At 40.1% G+C, this 22,880-nt stretch overlaps 3 protein-coding genes across 3 annotated transcripts in view; 1 reads left to right on the top strand and 2 right to left on the bottom strand.

The window, feature by feature from the left end:
- LOC147334363 (low affinity immunoglobulin gamma Fc region receptor III-like) overlaps positions 1-22,880 on the bottom strand; it is a 529,842-nt gene that overhangs the window by 456,483 nt on the left and 50,479 nt on the right. The window lies entirely within an intron of this gene.
- Positions 1-22,880, top strand: part of LOC147334389 (uncharacterized) — a 49,266-nt gene that overhangs the window by 2,052 nt on the left and 24,334 nt on the right. The gene's annotated exons all lie outside the window — the stretch shown is intronic.
- LOC147334390 (uncharacterized) lies at positions 1,642-8,558 on the bottom strand. The gene is made up of 3 exons (XM_086271967.1): positions 8,321-8,558; positions 3,247-3,570; positions 1,642-3,006 (listed from the first exon to the last, which is right to left on the bottom strand). Exons 1-3 carry the CDS (start codon positions 8,391-8,393, stop codon positions 2,822-2,824), a joined length of 582 nt encoding a protein of 193 aa, XP_086128093.1. The 5' UTR covers positions 8,394-8,558; the 3' UTR covers positions 1,642-2,821.

The following is a 22,880-nucleotide window of genomic DNA, read 5'->3' on the forward strand; positions in this document are numbered from 1 at the left end:
AGAGAGTAATATTTTGCTTATGTTATCATGTTCTGTTGGCATAGACTGCTTCTGTTTTTGCTTGGGAAATAAATTCAATTTTAAATGCCTCTAAAATGATGGGGTACTGAATTTTTTTGTTTCATTTGTTTAACTATAGTCACCTGGAACACTTTGGGCAAATATAGATGATTAAGTAAAGACTGTGACTGGATAGAAGAACATGAATGACTGACGTATGCCAACTGTGATTTTTGTCTTTTCTCAATTTGTGTGATCACAATGAAGGTCCTCACATAATTTAGCTTCCAGGTGGGAACACAGCTCTTCTAATCAAGTTTAAACTGAAGTAACAAACACACCAAGTCTGGATCTTTTTGAAAGTAAAATTTCATAAATTATTGAATGCTTCTCATTGCTAAATTAGAGGGAGGGAAACATGACTCCCTCCAACGCTACAAACTCACTGAGACATCTTTCAGGAGCAGATTCAGGAGCACACACACAAAAAACACAAGAAACATATTTTTGATCTTTGAGTTCCAAAGCCTGACTTTTACAGAGTCCCACAAGGAACACTGGAGAGAAAAAAATTACGATGAACTATTCCGAGATCTCGCAAAAGGTTCATTACAATATAAATAAGGAATAAAGATCATTGAAACAGGCCTCAAACTCCAAATTGTGCTGTACCAAACAAATTCTAAAAAAGCTCCACAAGATGGCACTCCAACACAAGTAATGAAATCATACCTGCTCAGGCAGGTCAGCAATCAGGTCCTCCAACTAACCTCTGTGCACCGGGAATACGGCTCCATAACTCCTCTGCTTAACAGTCACACAATTCAATGTTCCTGTTTTTGTATCCAGCTCTGAGGTCAGTTTTAACATTTTGGCAATCAGCTGTTTAATCTGTTTCACACCTACACACATAAATTCATTTGGGATTTTCATAATAAAATTATCTGTGTGTTAGCCATTGTGTTTTTATTGTACTCTTTATTAGTTTACTCTAATCTGTATTTGTGACAGAAAGGACCTGAGGCACATAACACTGCAGGCACGTGAATATTTTTATGTACAGTGTGTTCACTCTTGCTTCTACAGCTTTCCAGCAGCCTCCAGTGCAGCACAGCTCAGCGTCCTGCTCAAATAGTGCGGCATGATTACATGATGGAGGTCACCTGTGCGGGTCACCCTGCAGCTGAGCCACAAACCACCACAGTAAATTAACTTAACTGATAAAACATACAAAAAAAAAAATCTCAAATGCTACTTTTATCAAATCTTACTTCAAATTACAAATATTTGATGGCCTTTTCATTTAAGCACCTCCCACTAACACACCCACTGTTCCCAGCACTGCTGAAGCCACCAGGCTTGAAACAAAGCTCCAGCACACAGGAACATAGGTTTACATGGGTTTTCTATTATTCATGTAATAAATGTTTGTAGATGCAGAGGGTTCATTCACACATCTACTTCCTAAACATTGCAATTTTCTTTGGATTGATTCCAGATCAGACTAAAGCTGCACACACTGATTTGAGAGGTCAGAGTTTTCTTTTCCTCTCAAGACTCATTTCACTCTGTGATCAATAAAGTTGTTCTTATTGTCTTTCTGCTAAGAACTGAAAAAGAAATACAAAACACTGATACATCTTAAAACTTTATTTATAAAAACATGTTTCTAAACAAACAAACAAAACACTTGATTTGGGGCAAACAGTCACTACTTGTACTCCTTGTATGTCTCTGTCATTCACTCACATGTATTCTGTGTTGTTTATACTGACTTTCATTCGTCTTCTCACCAGTGCATAACTCCACTTGCTTCCTGTTCTCACTACAGATCACAGTGTTTGCAAAGTCATTTCACAGCATTCTTCTGAATTTACAATTAACTTGAATTACAGAGAAATAATAAGGCAGTGCACGCTGGTAAAGACACTGACAGAATGTGTTGTCGATCCAAAAACCAACAACACCACTAACAGCAAAAACTGAAAGACCAACTATGAGTCCAACAGATCTGCCGTTTAGGGTTGGGCGATTGGACGAATACATCGACTATCCCATCGTCGATAGTTTTTACATGGGCAATTTGTTTATTTATTTGCCCATGAGTAAGTTGGCTAATAATGATGGAGCTAACAGAAGCAGTCAACAGAAAAATAAAATCAAAGCGCTGTTTTAACAGGACCCTCTTTCATCTGCGAGCAAATGCTCCCTCCTCAGAGTGCGCCCAAATGCAACGAGTCATTTACTCAAACTCATAATAGAAAGGCAGTAGCCTCAGAAAAAAACATTCGGATGTTGGACACGTACATGCTCATGCAAGTTAGTCATGTTTGAGTCCTTTGCTCGCACTATACGTCTGCACAAGCGGCAAACCGCTTTAGTTACATCCTTTGGTTTACCGCTTTCATCCGGTTTAAAGCCAAAGAAATCCCAAACTGGCTACTTTTTTTGGCACTTAGTTTGTGTTTGGACTTTTTCTGTGTTGTAAATGTTCAAATCTGATTGTGCATGATTACAGCCGTGTCCAAATTAATAGGCTGGGTTTGAAAATGATGCCTCGGGAGTTTGCTGTTCTCGCCAGCTCTAGTGACCCTTGAACTCCGGCGAGCTATCAGGCTGTTGGGTAACAGACATTTAATATGTGATGTCTTGTTGGAAAATTTTTACATATCGCCCAACCCCACTACTATTCTCTCCACTCTAAATCCTTTATACACAGTTTACTTTTGCATTGTTACCTGTACCTGTCCAACTGTCACATTAAGTGTTAACACTTAATGATTAAAAAAATCGAACAGCAGCAGGACTCACAGGTCAGCTATTAAGACATTTCCATCTGCTGTCCTTGTTCAGAAGGAGACTTGTACTTTGAATTCCCATATTGTCTGTAGATCACAAAATCAACAACAGCAACAACAAGAAGCACAGCAGAAACTGACAGACCAACGATCAGTCCAACAGATCCACTCTTCTCTCCTCCATCTCCACTCTGTCCTCCTGTCTGACCTGCAGGTGAGAAACAGGTGTGAGGTGTCAGCTGTCAGGTAGGTGATGAGTGAAGAACAGAACAGAATCCATTTCCTCTTCAAACTGCTGTCAGACATTATCTACTGCACTCTGATCACATCACTCAGACCAGCTGCTTTCTACAAAGTCTCATCAACAACATCTTTAGAAACAAACATCAACAACCAGGAAGCAGCTTCACCTCTGATCACACACACACACACTCAACTTCACACTCACCTCGTTCTTCTACCTTCAGGCTGATGTTGTTTAAAAGCTGAGCTGCCTGATTGTTGTATGCTGCTTCACATTCATATGTTCCAGAATCGTTCATGGTGACATTCTGGAGAATCACTGAGAAGTTTCCATTCTTCATCCATTTTGAATCCTTCAGCTTCACCCGACCTTTAAATGATTGATCCAGGAGGTCTTCCTGAAAATGACCGTCTTTTAAGTAAAAGACATAACCCTGTATCTGCTGCTCAGGTTTGGTCCACCTCAACAGTACGTTAGTAGCATCACTGGGGCCGTAACACTCCAGAGTGGCATCTTCTCCTCGTCTGACTTTTTGGCCCACAGAAGAAAAAGATGAGGGGATAAAAAAGGAAGAAAAATCAGTAACACAGTTCTAACAAAATATTTAATTTCAATACAATAATTCAAGCAGTCTTCTCACTTTAAACTGAACATGTCACAAAACAGATGATAAGATGATGGAAATAGAAAAATATGTATGAGAGTTTATAAGTGAATAACGAAGCTTTACTGGTGACATATTCACGTGTGTTTATAGATCTTTTTATGTTGATGATAGATTTTTGTCTGTAGAGGAACTAATTAAAATATGTTGATTTTACTTTTGGAAAACACCAGAGCCTATACAAAAGTAGATGTAAAGTCATACCAATTACTGTTTTATTCATTAATTTTAATTATATTTTTATTTAATTTTATTGTTTTTGTAGAAGGTGCTGTAGAAGATTTCTATCCTGAGTACATATCTTGCATAAAAAAATAGAACAAATGTCCAACCTGTGTACTTTGCTTTTAATCTAGTGAAAAACCCCAATAATAAAGCTGGTGTGCATATTAAAGTCAATAATTGAAAGTATTTTTTAAAATTAACTTTAAACATGTTGTTGTTGACTTAGATAAAGATAAAATATATATCAAAATGGTCTACACTTAAAATGTACCTTTTAAGTGAGTCCTACAAAGTGCTTTCAGGTGTTTTCACAGACACAGGATGGAGCCTGGGAGCTTTAAAGTTCGGTTTGTTAAACAGTGCTCACCTAAACTGAACTGTGTGATTTCTGAACCATAATCAGCTAAACATTTTTTTGAGTTTGACTTTTTGCTCTACGTGAATAAATGTCATGTACATGTAGCCACCGTGATGCACCCATTTGTTTTTAACTTGTTTGTTTGTTTTCACTGATAATTGTATTAAAAACACATTTCCTCTTGCTTGAAAGTCCAGCTAATGTCTGCACAGATCCCTGACAGGATGAATATCAAACAGCTCAATAATAAAAGGAAATTTATAAAATGTTTTTAACCAACCACATCCTACGGAAACAGAGACATCTGCAATACCATAGAACAAGCACAAGCTTTAGTTACACCTTTGTGTACAGTGGAGAGCCAACAGCCAAGTAGTCATTTCTCTTAAGGTCCCATTATATTCACTGCAGTAGACACCAGCGTGCTGAGCAAAAACAGCAATGAACATTATTGTCTGGAGTCACACCCACGATGTGACCACCATCCCAGCCCACAACACCTACAGTCAGTTTGGATTTCTGGACTCATGTGGGTTCTGTTTTGACTCTTTTAATTTGGTGTTGGGTAAGAGGGTGTCGAATACTTGGAAAGACCAACTGAAAGCAGCTGCAGTAAAGGTCTGGCAGGGCATTAAAAAGGAACAAACCCAGCATGTGGTGATGTCCATGGCTTCAAGACTTCAGGCTGTCATTGCTAGCAAAGGGGTTTCAACCAAGTATTAGAAATTAACATTTCATTTCCAGTTGTTTAATTTGTCCAATTACGTTTGAGGCACTGAAATGAAGGGATTGTGTTAAAAATACTTTAGTTCCTCACACTTTTATGCAATACTTTTTGTTCAGCTCAGTGAATTAAAGCTGAAAGTCTGCACTTCAACTGCATCTGAGTCATGTCATTTAAAATTCATTGTGGTAATGTACAAAACCAAAATTAGAAACAAATTGTCTCTGTCCAAATAATCATGGATCTAATCGTATTGCAGTCAGTTTGCAACAGTTTCAGCTACAAGAGCAGAACACTTCTGTTTATTTCTGCTTACTTCCTTAATTCTTGCTTGGTTATTTAGTTTCTGGGTTTCACTGTGGTGTACTCTCATCAACTCTTTTTGAAGAGAGAAACTGGTGGAATGGCATAGAGATGGACCGATCCGATATTACGTATCGGTATCGTCCGATACTGACCTAAATTACTGGATCGGATATCGGAGAAAAATAAAAAATGTAATCCGATCCATTAAATATCACAAAGCACCTCGCAAAACTTGCAACACGCCGTAACTCACCTCAGAACGTTAGCACGTTGGAGCAGTATGCATCACGTGATAGAGCGGCTGTGGCATGCGGGACCTGTCGGTGGTCTGGATAGCATTTGGAGCTTCGCTAGCAACCTGGCATTTCATCTCCGACAAAGTTATCCCCGAGAGAAGTAAAGCAAGTGTGTAAGTCCATCTCTGAATGTTTGTAAAGCATTCCCACGTTAAGCTTAACAAGCGACTGTTAAGCATGTTAAGCTTAACGAGCTACTTCAATCGTGAAACTGCTTAAATGATCAGCTGATCGGCTTTTCTGTCGCGAGTCCGTGTCTCTAGTTTGCTTTTGGCCCACTTTGCACCAGAAAGAGGAAACCAGCGGCTGAACAACAGCAGCACGTTTAAGCTTGATAAGCTGTTGTTAGAATTTATTTAATATTACTTTCTACACCAGGATCTTTTTCTACGTAGCTGACGCTGGTAACTGTGCAGGGGCGGATCTAGCAAAGTTTAGCCAGGGGGGCCGATAGGGCATGAACAGGGAAAAGGGGGCACAAAGACATACTTTTCTTTCTTATTCTCATTTAAAATGTCTAGCTTTTAATAAATAATTATCTGACACCCAAAGTTTTAATTTGATGTAAAATGAATAGAAGTCAATTACTGTATATAGTGACTATTAAGTCTAATATATATACCCTAGTAAGCTATAGTACTTTTTACTTTGGGAAGGTACCATCTGTGCAGTCTGTAATTTTGTTGAAGAAAGATGTTGAATCTATTTAATATTTCTTGAAAAATAATTGATTTCTGTGTATTTTTTTTCACACTGCATCAAATTAACGTTGATTACGTCGATTAAGCATCATGAGGTGGAGCGTGAGGGGTGGTTCCCTATTTTTTATTTATTTATTTTTGTTGTTGCTGGGAGTTGGAACCCTATTAGTTAGGTTGCTTAATATTTATGCTAAGTACTCTTTAAAATACCAGAATAGGGAGGATGGTGTAGGTCTAAGTTTATTAGATTGATCAGTATTGCTGAACTATGAAATATTTTTTTTGTATACAGGTATAACAGAATAGCTTTAGTGTAGTTGTTGTTTTAAACTTGAGTATGAACTTGCAGACTTGCAAAATGCAGCAAGATATTTTAAAAAACAGTTTTGTTGATTAAAAAACACTATATCGGATTCATATCGGTATCGGCAGATATCCAAATTTATGATATCGGTATCAGACATAAAAAAGTGGTATCGTGCCATCTCTAGAATGGCAGAGAGGGACAGAAGGAAACTCAACTGGTCTGGAGGGCCAGCTCTGTGCTGGACTGTCCACTTAAGTCCATTGAGCAGGTTGGAGAGGAGAGGATGTTGTCTAAGCTAACATCCATCATGGCAAACCCCTCCCACCCCCTGCATGAGACTGTAGGAGCACTGAGCAGCTCGTTCAGCAGGAGACTTTTACACCCACAGTGTAGGAAGGAGCGCAGGTCATTCTTACCAGCAGCTGTCAGACTCTATAACACAGTTTAACACTTTTTGGTTATCTTACTCATCAAATGCTGCTACTGATCTGCAGCTTGTTTGTACACTGTATTTCATAAGGATCATTCACACTCCCCACACTTGCGTACATATCCCTGTACAATTTATACATATCTCTGTATGTTTTTTTTTCCCCATTCGAATTTCTGTTGTTTATACACACATACACATATATATGTATGTGTGAGGAGTATATTAATTTTTTATACTCCTCTTGCTATAAGAGCTGTGTAAGACCCACATTTCTCATTCGTGGGATAATAAAGGTTTACTCTATTTTATTCTCTGCTCCTCATTCCTGCCTACATCCCCGTCAGGAAACAAACCCCTCCAAGCACCTGGGTCATTAAAACGTGGCCTGATAATGCTCTCCTCCAGCAACAGGACTGTTTTGATCTGACAGACGATCCATATTTTAACAGCAGGACCTGGAGACATGCACTCAGTCTGTGACTTAAAAGTGTTTTAGTTATAAAGATCATTTACAGTCTGTGTTATTATGGCATTACTCAAAGCACAGTGAAGAAAAACTGTCAGGTAGAAAATAATTAATTTGATAGATTATAATACTATGTTAATATTACCCGTATTCTATCAAAATATAACAATAAATATTAAGCTGTGACCGCTGGTTAGAATGTACTTTTTTTTTTTTTAGGCAGCAGCATCTCCATCTGTGATAATACAAACTTAATGTCAGCAAAAAGGTAAGGCTGCTGATGCTTGAATGTTTGACTTATAAATATAAGGAAGTTCAACTACATACACTTCACTTTGGTATAAAAACTATTGTGGATAAATGCATTTTATTATCATCATTATTATTAATAATAAACGGAGCTTTGTCTCCCTCTATCCACATGTTGGAAATAGCTGACGTTTACATAAACCACGTGACGATGGTGCAAACGGGACTTTCCTTTAACCCTCAGATGGAGGCCTTTTGATTTTATATTGATCATGTCTCTTATTTCAACGGCGAAAAAATTGTCTCGCGGTAAATTTCGTCATAATGTCGTCACTTAGCTCTAAAACCAATCTACTGTTAAATCCATACGTTTTTAAAAGTTCACTTTAATTTTACTCAGCAGCTCCGCAAGTGAAAATGAAACTAAACTGTTATCGTGACTGAAGTCTTGTGACTTACACGATGCCTCACAGTAATTACATAGAGCCCAAATCTATCCCTCTCCCTGTGACATTTTACTACCCATCAGACTGATTAAACGCTGGTTACCTTCACAGTCAAGTCCCAGCAGATAGAAGATTAATACTTCCGTCAGGACAGTCCATGGTCGCCAAGGCGGCATTACAGTCGGAAGCGGCGCCGCTTATACACTGGGGCAATGCCCCCTTAAATCAGACTTTTAGAAGTTGAGAAAGAAAATAATAGATTATCCACAAACTGAATATTGACAAGGTTTACTACAATAGCTGAAAAATCCGCTGGAAAAGGCACAAATGAGATGATAGGTTTCATTCGTTCGCGTGCTCTGTTTGTGCGCACTGCGCAGGCTCACGCAGCACTCACCCCAGCTAAATACCGAATCGTTGTTAGTATGCAAACGACCCGGTGTCAGGTTTCTCACTAGGCAGGGTTATTTTATTCTTACTTTATTTTGAGAAGTTATTCGAGAATTAGGCAATTAAGACCGATTTTATGCTGCTGTTTCTAAAGATCTAGATGAATAATGTATTTTATTCTTTATTTTATTTATTTAACTTTTTTTTTTACTAAATTTTTCTGTTTTATTTTTGAAGACTTGGTGAATTGCCTTTTTTTAAAATGACTTGGCCTACCCTTTTAGTTTTGTTAATGTTGGCAATAGTGAGAAGTACTATTGTTGGGCTTGAATATATTTGATATAGGCCATCCAATTATGGTAAATGTCATGTTTTTAGGTGTTAGGTTACACCATGACCAGATGGCGGCGCGCACAGACGCAGCGGCCCGGAGCTCCTACACTTTTGCACTTTTGGTGGTACTGTGTATTATTTCACACAGTCTGGGGTTACTTCAATACAACAGAGATGATCTACTACAACTAAGCCGTGGAGATCTTCAACTAACATCCGAGTATCTCATCCCCCCGGAGATCGTTAAGCAACGCCCCCGGGGCTACCCGCAACAGCAAGCCGCAGGAGGAGACGTTGCGATCGGAGGCAGAAGAGAGGCAAGCGGGGAGGCCTGTGGGCACGGCTAAAGACTAGTCCGTTTAAACCACCACTCCCGATCATATTCCTCTCCAACGCCCGTTCAATCCGTTACAAACTGGATGAAATACGACTGCAGATCGCCACTCGACGGACTTTTTTTTTTTTTTTTTACTTTGATTTTTATAGGTTATTTTGACATTGTGGACATACAGTAAAGAAAATAACAAACAGACATACATATAAACAAACATAGAGTCTGGAGTTTACATATCTTTCTCCATTTATCACATTGCAGGAAAAAAAAAAAGAAAACCTATTATGTTATTTCATTTGTGTCACTTCTGAATGTTTTCCACTTCCTCCATAGTCTGTCGTATTTACCTCCCATCAGTCTAATGTTGAGTGTTATTTTTTCCATCTCTGAGATATCCTCTACAATACTGATCCAATCCCGCTGGGTGGGAGGATCTGGATGTAACCACTTCTTTGTAATTGCTTTTTTTGTTGCGGCCAGAATTATTTTGACTAAATACACGTCCTCTTTTTGTGTGTATTCTTTTATGTTTCCTAGATACATCACTTGGCAAGTATTTGGGAATGTATAACTCAAAATATTATCCATATTCATTTTTAAGTCTTCCCAATACTTTTTAATTTTAATGCATTTCCAGAATACATGAGAATGATCCGCTTCCATTTCTCCACACAATCTCCAACAATTTTGTAAACTTGAGGTCAGTTTGCTTTTTATTTTGGGTGTAATGAAAAAACGTGTCAAATTTTTCCAACAAAATTCCCTCCACAACGGCGAATTAGTTGTACTGTGTTGCAATTCACACATATTGAGCCATTCTTTCTCTGTTATTTTTATGGTCAGTTCAACTTCCCATTTCTTTTTAATATAGAGTGTTGAATCTTGTCTATTTTCTTCTAATGACCTATAGAAGGTGGAAATAGTTTTAAATTGTTTATTTTCATAGCAATCTTTTACTTTTCCGACAACCCCCAGTGGTTTACCAAGCCAGTCAGATTTTATTTGTTTTGTGTAGTAGTCCCTAACTTGCAAATATCTAAAGAAATCTCTATTTTCCAATTTGTATTTGTTTTTTAGTTGTTGGAAACTCATTAGTCCTCCGTTTTTCATAAGGGTACAAACTGCTGTAATCCCTTTTAGTTCCCACTGTTTGAATGTTTGGTCCAATTGTCCTGCCTTGAAATTTTTATCATGTCTAAACCATCTGAGTATAAATAATTGTTCTTTTAACTGACATTTTTCTATTACTGTGTGCCATATGTCTAATGTAAATTTCACAATTTGATTCATTCCACTTTTATTCTTTGTCATTAAATGTTTGTCAGAGATAAAAATCTGAATGTTGTTTCCCTCGATTTCTTTCTCAATTTCCTTCCATCTTGCCTCATATTCTGGTCTACACCAACCAGCAAGTGGTCTGAGTTGGGCTGCATAGAAGTATTCCCTTAGGTTCGGCAAGGCCATCCCTCCTTTGCGCTTCGGGAGTTGCAGTGTTGTTAGTCTTATTCTGGGCTTCTTCCCACCCCAAATAAACCTTGTCCCATATTTTGAATTTTTTTTGAGATATAGGAAGTGGGAGTGACTGAAACATGTATAACAGTCTTGGGAGAACATTCATCTTTATTATTTGGATTCTTGAGTAGAAGTTTGTAGGTGTTGCCGACCACCGTTCTAGATCTTTTCTAATGTTGCCCTCCACCTGATTATAGTTTATGTCCGCCATATCTGATAATGATTTTGTCAAGGTTACGCCCAAATATTTCATGTTGTTCGAGTGCCAATTTAATTTGTATTCGTCTCTGATCTTTTGGGAGGGTATATAATTGAATGATAGAATTTGTGTTTTGGATACATTAATTTTATAGCCTGATAAGTATTCAAAGGTATAGAATAGTTGCATCAAAATTGGGAAGCACTTGTCAGGGTTTTGTAGAAAAATAATAACGTCATCAGCAAACAATCCAATAAGGTGTTTTTGTCCAGCAAGGGATACCCCCTCCAACTTTGAATGTTGTCGCACTGCTTGTGCTAGTGGCTCAACATATAAAGCAAAAAGAATTGGTGACAAGACACAGCCCTGTTTTGTACCTCTATATAGCCGAATTCTATCTGTCAGACTACCATTCACCTTGATTCTAGCTGTAGGTTGATTATAGATTGTCCTTATACATTGTATTGAGCTGTCCTTAAACCCGAATTTTTCCAATACTCCAAATAGGAAGAGCCAGCTTACGCTATCAAATGCCTTTTCTTGATCTAAGCTAATTAACACAGTACTGATATTCGTTTTTTCTGCATTGTCAATAATGTGAAGGACTCTCCTTATATTGTCCTGTGCCTGACGTCCCTTGATGAATCCAGTTTGATCCACTTCTATCAGATCTGGTACAAATTTTTGGAGTCTTTTGCTAATGATCGAAGCGTACAATTTATAGTCGTTATTTAGGAGGGAAATGGGTCTATAATTCTTGCAGTATTCTTTGTTTTTTCCTTCTTTGGGTAAGATTGTTATAATAGCTTCTCCCCATGATGGTGGAGCTATTCCCTGATTCAGAGTCCAGTTGAAGCAAGATAGAAGAAGTGGCTTGAGTTCTTCTTTGAAAACTTTGTAAAATTCAGCCTGAAAGCCATCGCTTCCTGGGGCTTTATTTGTTTTTTGTTCGGCAATAACTGTATCTAGTTCCTTATCTGTAATCTGTGAAATCAGTAACTTGTTTTGGGTATCTCCTATGGAGGGCAGATCCAGCGGGTCAAGAAAATTTTTTATTGTCTCAAGGTCTGCGGCTGCCGGTTGTGAATACAGTCTCGTGTAATATTTTTTAAATTCATTTTCTATCTCATTAGGCATATAGTGTAATTTGTTACTATCCAAATTTCTTACTTTATCAATAATCCTTGATCTCTGCTTTTTACGCAGTCTACTGGCAAGTATTTTAGTTGCTTTGGGCCCTGATTCGTAATAGGTTTGTTGCATATACCTAGCCTTTTTTTCTACTTCTTCTTTTAGTAATTCATCAATTTGGTTTCTGATGTCTGATATTTCTTCTAGAATTTCAGGATTTTTAAGTAGTTTATGTTCCCTCTCCAGATGTTTAAGTTTTTCTATCAAATTTTTATATAGGGCCAGTCGCGCTTTTTTTTGTGCTGCTGTTAGGGCTATGAGTTTTCCCCTTAAGACTGCCTTTAATGCATCCCAAAGTATAGTTGGGCTCACATCTCCGGTATCATTGTCTTCTATATACATTTTTATATCTTCTTTAATTTTCTTAACATGTTCATCCCTATTTAAAATACCCAAATTAAGTCTCCATGCTGTATGTATTTTCCTATTATCGAGACTGATTTCTAGACTAATCAAACTATGGTCTGAGACATCTGCCACACCTATTTTACAATCTGTAACATTATGAAGTTCTTCAATATTAATTAGAAAATAATCAATTCTCGAATATGTGGCATGAGGTGCAGAGTAGTGGGTGTAGTCCCTGGTTTGAGGATTACGTGTTCTCCATACATCAATCAGTCCCACCTCTTGTAATATTGTATTCATAAAATTAGACAAACGATGTTTACATGTTGCAGCACTGGTAGTGTCAATATCCCGATTTAGCACAACATTGTAATCCCCTGCACATATCACCGGACCTTCAGATTCTTGTGTCACTAAATTGAATAAATCTTTGTAATCACTTTTCTTACTTCCTGGTGGGGCGTAGATATTAACCAGGGTAACTAGTTTATTTTCCAATTTCCCTTTAATTAGTAAGTATCTACCCTCTTTATCAGACACTTCTTTGTGGCATTCAAATTGTACAGAGTTTGCTATTAAAATAGCTACTCCTCTTTTCTGACTTTGTCTGTAGGAATTGTAATAGGTGTTTTTATAACCAAATCTTTTCAATTTTTCATGTTCCTGTTGGGGCAGGTGAGTCTCCTGCAAGAATATTACCTGTGCCTTTTCTTTTTTGAGTTTTGTTACCACTTTACTTCTTTTGATTGGGTTATTCAGACCATTCACATTTAGTGACACCAGTTTTATATTATTAAAAGGCATGTAATCCACGCGATTGTAGATCGTAATTCTCCAGACAACAAAAAATTGTGGCCTTGACATTTGGCCAACCACCATATACCATTACAACAGTGCAAAATAAAAAAAAAAAACAAAAAACAAAAAACAAAAAAACAAACAACCCCTATAACACCCGACTTCCACGTTGGGGTGAACGCTTCCCACCCCGAATCCCCGTTGGCAGGCTGAGGAGAAAGTCTCTTCACAGAGGGCCCCTCCTTGGCGGTGATACATAATGTTTCACACATCCAAAAGTCCAACAATCTCTGGCAGCGATATTTAAAGTCACAGCGAAGTCTACTTTGTATTAAACTATTCAGTAGGTGCTCTTTTTTTGATCGTTGTTCTCACACTTAGGAATAGATTGTCACTCTCGGAAGAGGAAGGAGAAGAAGAAAAAAAAAAAAAAAAGGGAAAAAGGGGGAAAGGGGGAAACCCCGGGTAGAGAATAATTGAGGACTCACAGTTCTAAAGTTAAGTAATCCCGTGGGAAAAATAATCGATACCTTGAGTGACATAGATGAGATCTTCATGTCTTGAGAGCAGCTTGTATTATCCTCTTACTGCGCCGATTCACTGCCGCACTGTTGCTCGTAAAAGATGCTCCATCTCCGGTCCCAAATCCGTTGAATCTGCTCCTGGCAGCTGCACAGTGTATCCTCTCTTTCTCAGCTCAAGCGCAGCCTCCCTTGCGCTGCCGTAGGTTCGTACACCCGTATCCCAATGGATACGAATTTTGTCCAGCGGTGTTTGGAATCTGACGCCTTTTTCTTTCAATGCCCTTTTGATGTTCCCATATTCCCGACGTTTCTGGGCCACCTCTGTGGCATAATCATGGTCAAATGATATATGCTGACCTTCATACTCCACTTTGCCAGCCCAGGCTCTTTTCAAGATGTCCTCCTTACATATGTATTCCTGAAAATTTATTATTATTGACCTGGGCGGCGCATTCTGACCCGGTTTTCCCGTCAACGCTCTATGGGCTCGTTGTATCCGTAGTCTCATATCCTGTGGCAATGAAAGAGCTTTTTTCAATAAATCTTCCACGAACTGTGGCATCGATTCACCTTCTACTCCTTCCGGGACTCCGTAAAGTCGAATATTATTCCTCCTGGATCGTCCTTCCAAATCCGTCATCTTTCTTTGTATAGATTTGTAGTTTTCCATAACTTTGATTAAAGCATCTTTCATGGCTGCGTTTAATTTCTCCGCTTCCGCTATTCGTGTCTCTGCTTCTGTCAATTTACGCTCAAGTGTGTTGGCTTTTTCAGTATTTGCAGAGATGCTTTGATAGACTTCTGTTTTCAATAATGCCAACTCAACTCTCATGTCTTGTTTCAACTCTTCTCTAATTTTTAGCATATCTTGTTTACTTTCAGCGCGAAATGATTGCAGCTCCATCTTGATGTCTTTTAACATTTCGCTAAAACTCTCGGAGTCCCGCCGTTGATCAGAGTTATCCATTTCTTTATATTCTTGGTATGCTGCTCGCTTTTTGTGACTTCTCGTCTTCTTACCCCCACTCATCCCAGTCAAGAATCACGAATAATTGTGTATCTTCTTGAATTTGGGGGGTTAATTAGAAAAGTTTGCTGCCAGACTCCCAACTACACGTCCATCTTGGTTTCTCCTTCCGGAAGTCGCCAATCTATCCCCACTCGACGGACTTTTAATAACTGTTCGTGCATGATTTTCACTGAAACCTGGCTGGACAGCGCCATTCCCGATGCGGCTATCGATCTAGCAGGCCGCACCGCCTATCGAGCCGACAGGTCTGCGGACTCGGGTAAGAAGACTGGCAGGGGGCTGTGCATCTATATTAACAACCTTTGGTGCACAAACGTCACGGTAACGGAAAGACTGTGCAGTACAGAGGTAGAACTGTTGGTGTTAAAGTGCCGTCCATTCTATCTCCCTCGGGAATTTTCTGCCGTTTACATCTGCGCTGTTTACATTCCACCAGATGCTAATGCTAAGCTAGCGTTAGCACAATTGAGCAGCAGCATCAATAACAGCCTGGTAGCACACCCGGACAGTGTCTCTATTGCGGCTGGGGATTTTAACCACGCGGACCTGAAATCTGTACTTCACAATTTCCACCGTAATGTGAAGTGTGCTACCAGAGGAGATAGAACGTTGGACCAGGTGTACACCAACATGGCGAATGCGTACAGAGCCCAGGCTTATCCCCACCTGGGTCTGTCAGACCATCTCTCCCTTCTGCTACACCCAATATACACACAAAAGATCAAGAGCACTGGGATTACAACCAAAACCGTGAGAACATGGCCGCAGGATGCTATTCCGATGCTTCAGGACTGTTTCCACTGCACAGACTGGGATGTATTCAAGGTGCAGGACACTGACAATCGTGTCGCATTGGACAGTTACACCTCCACTGTCTTGGACTACATCTGTTTCTGTGTGGACAATGTAACAACTTGGAAACGATTCCGTGTGTTCCCTAATAATCCACCCTGGATGACACACGGAGTTCAACAACTTATTCGAACAAGGAACAACGCTTTCAAATCCGGGGACCAGGAGGCATACAGTGCTGCCAGGGCCAACCTGAGAAGAGGCATCAAGACTGCCAAGCAGCAGCACAGGAGGCGTATCGAGGCCAGGTTTGAGAACAACACAAACCCAAGGCAGGTCTGGGAGGGCATCAGGGCTATCACGGACTACAAAAGAAGAACACCATCATCCTCAGCCGACAGTTCTACTCTGGCTGAGGATCTAAATCTCTTTTATGCCCGTTTTGATAGGGAGAACACCGACCCTGTCCTGTCCCCTCTCCCCTCAACCGACCCTGCTCCGGTCCTGAGCACTCATGAGCTGAGGCGTGTGTTCCGGAGCATTAACACCAGGAAGGCGGCCGGGCCCCTCAGGGGTGTGTTCTGAGCCCTCTGCTATACACTCTCTTCACCCATGACTGTATTTCCTCCTGCGCGTCCAATCTCATTGTTAAGTTTGCAGATGACACCACAGTGCTCGGACTTATATCCAACAATGATGAGACAAACTATAGGACAGAGGTGCAACAACTAGAGTCATGGTGCCACGACAATAACTTGGTCTTAAACACCAAAAAGACCAAGGAGATCATTGTAGATTTCCGGAAGAGGGGTCATAACAACCATCTGCCTCTCTTCATTGGCAGTGAGGCGGTGGAGAGGGTGAGCAGTTTTAAATTCTTGGGGGTAACTGTGACCGAGGACCTGTCCTGGGGCAACCATATCACCTCAGTTGCACGGAAGGCCCAACAGCGCCTCTACTACCTGAGGAGACTGCGGAGCGCACACATTCCCAGATCTCTGATGTTGAACTTCTACAACTGTGCCATCAGCAGCGTTCTGATGTATGGATTTCTAGTGTGGTTCCCCAGCTGCACCAAGGCCGATCAGCAAGCACTCCAGCGGGTGGTGAAAGAAGCTGGCAGAATTATTGGAACAAGTCTGCCAGAGATCAGTAATATCTTCCCCACTCGCTGTCTGAGGAGGGTGCACAGTATCCTGCGGGACCAACATCACCCTGCGCGCCACCTTTTCCATCTGCTGCCCTCAGGGAGAAGGTACAGGTCTATACAGGCCAGAACATCCAGACTGGCCAACAGCCTGTATCCACAGGCTGTGAGGCTCCTGAACTCTCTGCCCCCCTCTCACGGACAATAACCATATCCAACTTCTTAATAGCAATGAACTGGTCTGCATTGGTGCATCATATCTTTATTCTCTTCCCCCTCCTGCCCCCCCCCCCCCTCTTTCTTAAATAGATAACTATCATATCTGATATCATATCTCACAGTACAATAATATTGAATGGGTTGCATTGTTGTATTTTGTCATGTTTCTCAGGTCTTTGTCTGAATTTCTACGAACATTATTGCTAAGGATTGTCTTATTGCATTGGAGTCACACTGGGTTAAATATGTACACTTGGGTTTTAAGGGGTATTTATTATTTTCTTCTTTTTTTTGGGTTGTATGGAAGCCCCAAACGCAATTTCATTGTTCTTGACAATGACAATAAATAAATAAATACTAAATAGAATCTGATGAACAATATTTTAATTTATTTTTTGTTGTTTTGTTTTTCAGTTAACATGGTCAGGGGTTTGTGTGTAGCCGCTAAACTGGTGGAACTAAATCTTCACCACCACGTCTATACAAGCCGAAAGGGGAGTGAGTGGGTCAGCGCTCAGAGCACAGAAATTTAGCTGGCTTCAAACACACCATTTATTTTCAGGATAAAACACAGTCAGAACCCCAAATACAAGCTAAAATCCCAGTATACAATAAAAATCGTGTTTACAACCCGCTAAAAACCCTGCCGGCAGGAATGATTAAATGCTAAAAACACAAAGCAAAATGAATGTTTTTCCCGATACTAAAAACTCCCCCCCAGGGTCCTAATTCTCCCAGTCCAGCAACACACGGGCAAATTCTCCTGAGCTGAAAGAGACAGGAGAGGAACTCCTCTTCCGGGATGCGGAATCTCGCCAGCAGAAGACCAGGGAGGAGGCTCCTATCTCCACCTGACTGTGCGCAATCGTGCAGTCCAGCCACTCTCCACCTCCGCGCACGACCTCCCTCGTAGCTCCGCCCTGAAACAACAGACACGGGCCAGCAACGTTGTCAGCGCAGCCGCTGTTACCCTTCCCCGGCAAAGCTACTCCTAGCGCCCAACAGTGGGAGAGCGATACTCACAGATGCAGACAGAGGCGTACCCCTGCCCTACTGTGGATTTCACGCGTCGCCTCCCACGGTCGCTATTCTGTCCGTCGGGACTGGATCGCCGGGTTATGCTGGCCGATCGCCGAATGTCTCGTGGCGCCCCACAGTCAGGCCGGAGGTCCTTCTTCTCATATGCTGGCTTGCACATGTTTTGTTTTCCAGCTCTTCACTTTTCGTGTGTCTCTCTTTTTTCAGTCTTTGCGCTCACTATCTCCCTTAAGTCCGTTTGGTGGCTGATAGGCCACCTCGGGGAACGCCCCCACCTCACAGGTGCCTACAATTGTCCGCTTAATCCACAGTGGAATAAAAAAAGCATATTGTTCAATCAACACTAAACACACACTATAAATATGGAGATAAAATCATGCAATAGGAATATCAATAAACAAACATGCAATATCACTATTACAATAAAATCATGCAAATAAAATCGACACCCTGTACCAACACAGTCTGATCCAAAACAAAATATAAAAACACAATTTTCCACTGTGTGACATGTACACCTCAGTGACCCTAAGAGCTAGACCAGCAGAAACTTAGCCTTCATGTGGGACACCCAAGTTAGTCAGGTCTTAGGGTAGAGGCCTGACAAAGTGCAATCCAATTACATGACAAAAACAGTTATCCACAGCACCCTACCCAACCCCTTTCCTGCCTCCATTGCCACCATGTGCCCCCTTTACATTTCTGTCTGCCCCCACTCTATAACAAAATATGTTACCAAAAGTTAACATGTTTGTTTTGCTATTTACAACAGATCATTAAAGATTTTATATGTTGCTATCAAATCAACATGCCAGGTGACAGGCAGGCTTCTTTTAGCAAGCTTGTTAGCATACTAACGTGGTTACCTAAACTGAAGAGGTAGAAAGCTCATCAAGGCGCTGCTCATCAGTGCTCAACAACTAGCATTTTCTACTTTCTACAGAAAATGTCATTTGCTGCATCAGCTGATTCATCCTTGCTATCATCTACAGGGAGTGCAGAATTATTAGGCAAGTTGTATTTTTGAGGAATAATTTTATTATTGAACAACAACCATGTTCTCAATGAACCCAAAAAACTCATTAATATCAAAGCTGAATGTTTTTGGAAGTAGTTTTTAGTTTGTTTTTAGTTTTAGCTATTTTAGGGGGATATCTGTGTGTGCAGGTGACTATTACTGTGCATAATTATTAGGCAACTTAACAAAAAACAAATATATACCCATTTCAATTATTTCTTTTTACCAGTGACACCAATATAACATCTCCACATTCACAAATATACATTTCTGACATTCAAAAACAAAACAAAAACAAATCAGCGACCAATATAGCCACCTTTCTTTGCAAGGACACTCAAAAGCCTGCCATCCATGGATTCTGTCAGTGTTTTGATCTGTTCACCATCAACATTGCGTGCAGCAGCAACCACAGCCTCCCAGACACTGTTCAGAGAGGTGTACTGTTTTCCCTCCTTGTAAATCTCACATTTGATGATGGACCACAGGTTCTCAATGGGGTTCAGATCAGGTGAACAAGGTGGCCATGTCATTGGTTTTTCTTCTTTTATACCCTTTCTTGCCAGCCACGCTGTGGAGTACTTGGACGCGTGTGATGGAGCATTGTCCTGCATGAAAATCATGTTGTTCTTGAAGGATGCAGACTTCTTCCTGTACCACTGCTTGAGGAAGGTGACTTCCAGAAACTGGCAGTAGGACTGGGAGTTGAGCTTGACTCCATCCTCAACCCGAAAAGGCCCCACAAGCTCATCTTTGATGATACCAGCCCAAACCAGTACTCCACCTCCACCTTGCTGGCGTCTGAGTCGGACTGGAGCTCTCTGCCCTTTATCAATCCAGCCACGGGCCCATCCATCTGGCCCATCAAGACTCACTCTCATTTCATCAGTCCATACAACCTTAGAAAAACCAGTCTTGAGATATTTCTTGGCCCAGTCTTGACGTTTCAGCTTGTGTGTCTTGTTCAGTGGTGGTCGTCTTTCAGCCTTTCTTACCTTGGCCATGTCTCTGAGTATTGCACACCTTGTGCTTTTGGGCACTCCAGTGATGTTGCAGCTCTGAAATATGGCCAAACTGGTGGCAAGTGGCATCTTGGCAGCTGCACGCTTGACTTTTCTCAGTTCATGGGCAGTTATTTTGCACCTTGGTTTTTCCACACGCTTCTTGCGACCCTGTTGACTATTTTGAATGAAACGCTTGATTGTTCGATGATCACGCTTCAGAAGCTTTGCAATTTTGAGACTGCTGCATCCCTCTGCAAGATATCTCACTATTTTTGACTTTTCTGAGCCTGTCAAGTCCTTCTTTTGACCTGTTTTGCCAAAGGAAAGGACGTTGCCTAATAATTATGCACACCTGATATAGGGTGTTGATGTCATTAGACCACACCTCGTCTCATTACAGAGATGCACATCACCTAATATGCTTAATTGGTAGTAGGCTTTCGAGCCTAGACAGCTTGGAGTAAGACAACATGCATGAAGAGGATGATGTGGACAAAATACTCATTTGCCAAATAATTCTGCACTCCCTGTATATATGTGTGAGGTAGTGAAGCACTCATATTAAAAGAAACAGGTTTTCTGAGATAGATGACTTCCTTGAGCAAAACCTGCTCTCTTGACCACACAATCAACAACTCACCATAAAACTTCCTTTCTCGTGTCCTTGTGATTGCACTACCCAATCAGAAGCTAGAACACCTTTGCCTGTGGCATTTGTGGTCAAGTGCTGCAAACTCTACCTCTTTCATCAGAAAGCACACAAAGCTAAATTGATAAAACCGGTGGGGGGTGGGAAGGGTGGAACCAGTCTTCATTGTCACAAAGGTGTCTTTCCATATAAGATGGTAACCATGAACAATGTATGGACGTGACACATTTTCATTCATTGTTGCATTTACATTATAAAATGTTGGATATGTTTTATGTGCCAATTGTTAAACCTTGTTGTGAAGTCTGGACAGCGCAAACGTCATGTAAAATCGATGTTGCCGCTGGAGTTTACATATATTAATCTGGTGATGAAAAAAATGTGTAACTGTTTTGATGTCTGGTCCTAATGTGTTGCTATGTGTCTTTTATCCTGCAATTCTTGCATCGTAAAAGAGCAGAGACAAGCAGCCCCGACTAGAAAACAAAGACACTTTCTACCTAGCAGAGCTATCCACTCAGTCAATATGATCTTTTGTGGTTTATGTTAAAAAGTAGGAGGAAACCTGACAGAACACAATATAGTACTAAAGTCACATCAAACCATCAAATACCTCTGTTCTAGTAATGCAAACGAACAACTGTTGCATTTCCAGCATCGGAACCTAACTTACAAAGAGGAAGGAAGTTGGTTTAACTGCTGTGTCCAAAAAAAGTGTTTAGCTCAGTAAGTTCTTGGGAAGGAAAATGAACCCAGCATCTCTTCAGAAGCTGCTCTGTGAGTATAACCTTTAATTTCCAAACTTAATTAATTATATTTAGACCACATCAGTTAAAGAACCAGACTTTTTCTACAGAATTTTTTTTTAAATTACTGATTAGCATTAGAAAATAAATAATCAACAGTAGAAACAATGAAATAATTTCAGAACATTTTTATTTTTTAATGAAGTAACAATGCAAGTGTAGAATGCACATGTTTGAAAAAGGAGGGAAATGAACACACACATAGATTAATAATAACAATTCAATTCATCATTTAAGAGTCTGCGATGATAGGTCTTAAAGCGGTATATTCAAGTTTCTCTTTGTTAAAAGATCCATGTCATATCATAATCACTTTTCTTTCTCAAAAGACAATTTATTGCAATCCTTTCATATAGAAAATTATGTAATATGAAACGATATAGCGGCTCCATAGTTTAGTGGTTTCTGCATTCGGCTAAACAGTGAAAGACTGCTGGTATAAAAATATATAATAAACAACAGCAATATGACTTAGAATATTTAGATTTAGAAGAAGGTGTGTATCACATTTAATTTCATTTATTCATTTTTCTAATTATTTTTATCTTTGAGAATTATGGTCTTGGACCATAACTTTAACATTATATTATTAAGGATGAGAGTGCAACTTTTTTGATCAGGGATTTATATCTTTAGATCTAATATCAGTAATCTGTAATTTATACATTTTAATTTTCTTTACTATTATTAGCCATGAAGTCATCTTATCAATTCATATTTGCCTTTAGTGGAAAATAACTAGGATAAAGTTCTGGCTGACAAGTGATGGAAACAAAGCTTTTAACGGAGAGCCAACCTCAACAAACAAAAATGAGAATAACTGAAGGGACAGAGCGTTCTCACTCCCGAGGCGTAACATGTCGACGTTTTGTCACGTCCCGCGGCGTTCCTGAGGAACGCGAAAGGAGACCTTCGGCGTTCTTATGGTACGCGGTGGGTTATGGCTGGAATCCAGTGCAATGACGCTCCCGCGGTAATAGACGTTCCAGCCCTGTATTCCAGCCCTAAACCTAACCTTATCCCTAGCCCTAACCATAACCTTATTCCAGACCGTAACCAGGACTTTAATGATGTTAAATAGCGTGTTTCTAAGCGATTTGAAGAAAAAGAGCGAACATGTGTAGGTTCAGTCCAGACGGTTCTCATATTTCCTCTTTTCCCGAGGTCGTCATTTAGGAACGTGGTGGGTAGCCGAAAACGTAATATGGTGACGATTTGTCACCTAGCGTAAAATGTTACGCTTTGGGAGTGAGAACGGGTTGGAAGGGATCAGCTTGTGCAAAGACTAGAGTTGTGTTTTACCTTCAGTGGGCAGCAAAACATTTCCAATT

The sequence above is a fragment of the Aulonocara sp. 'chitande type north' Nkhata Bay genome, linkage group LG3, assembly GCF_057382095.1.
Source record: "Aulonocara sp. 'chitande type north' Nkhata Bay isolate Kocher_YH1m ecotype deep benthic linkage group LG3, A_spYH_male_GT1.1, whole genome shotgun sequence".
NCBI classification, from domain to species: domain Eukaryota; kingdom Metazoa; phylum Chordata; class Actinopteri; order Cichliformes; family Cichlidae; genus Aulonocara; species Aulonocara sp. 'chitande type north' Nkhata Bay.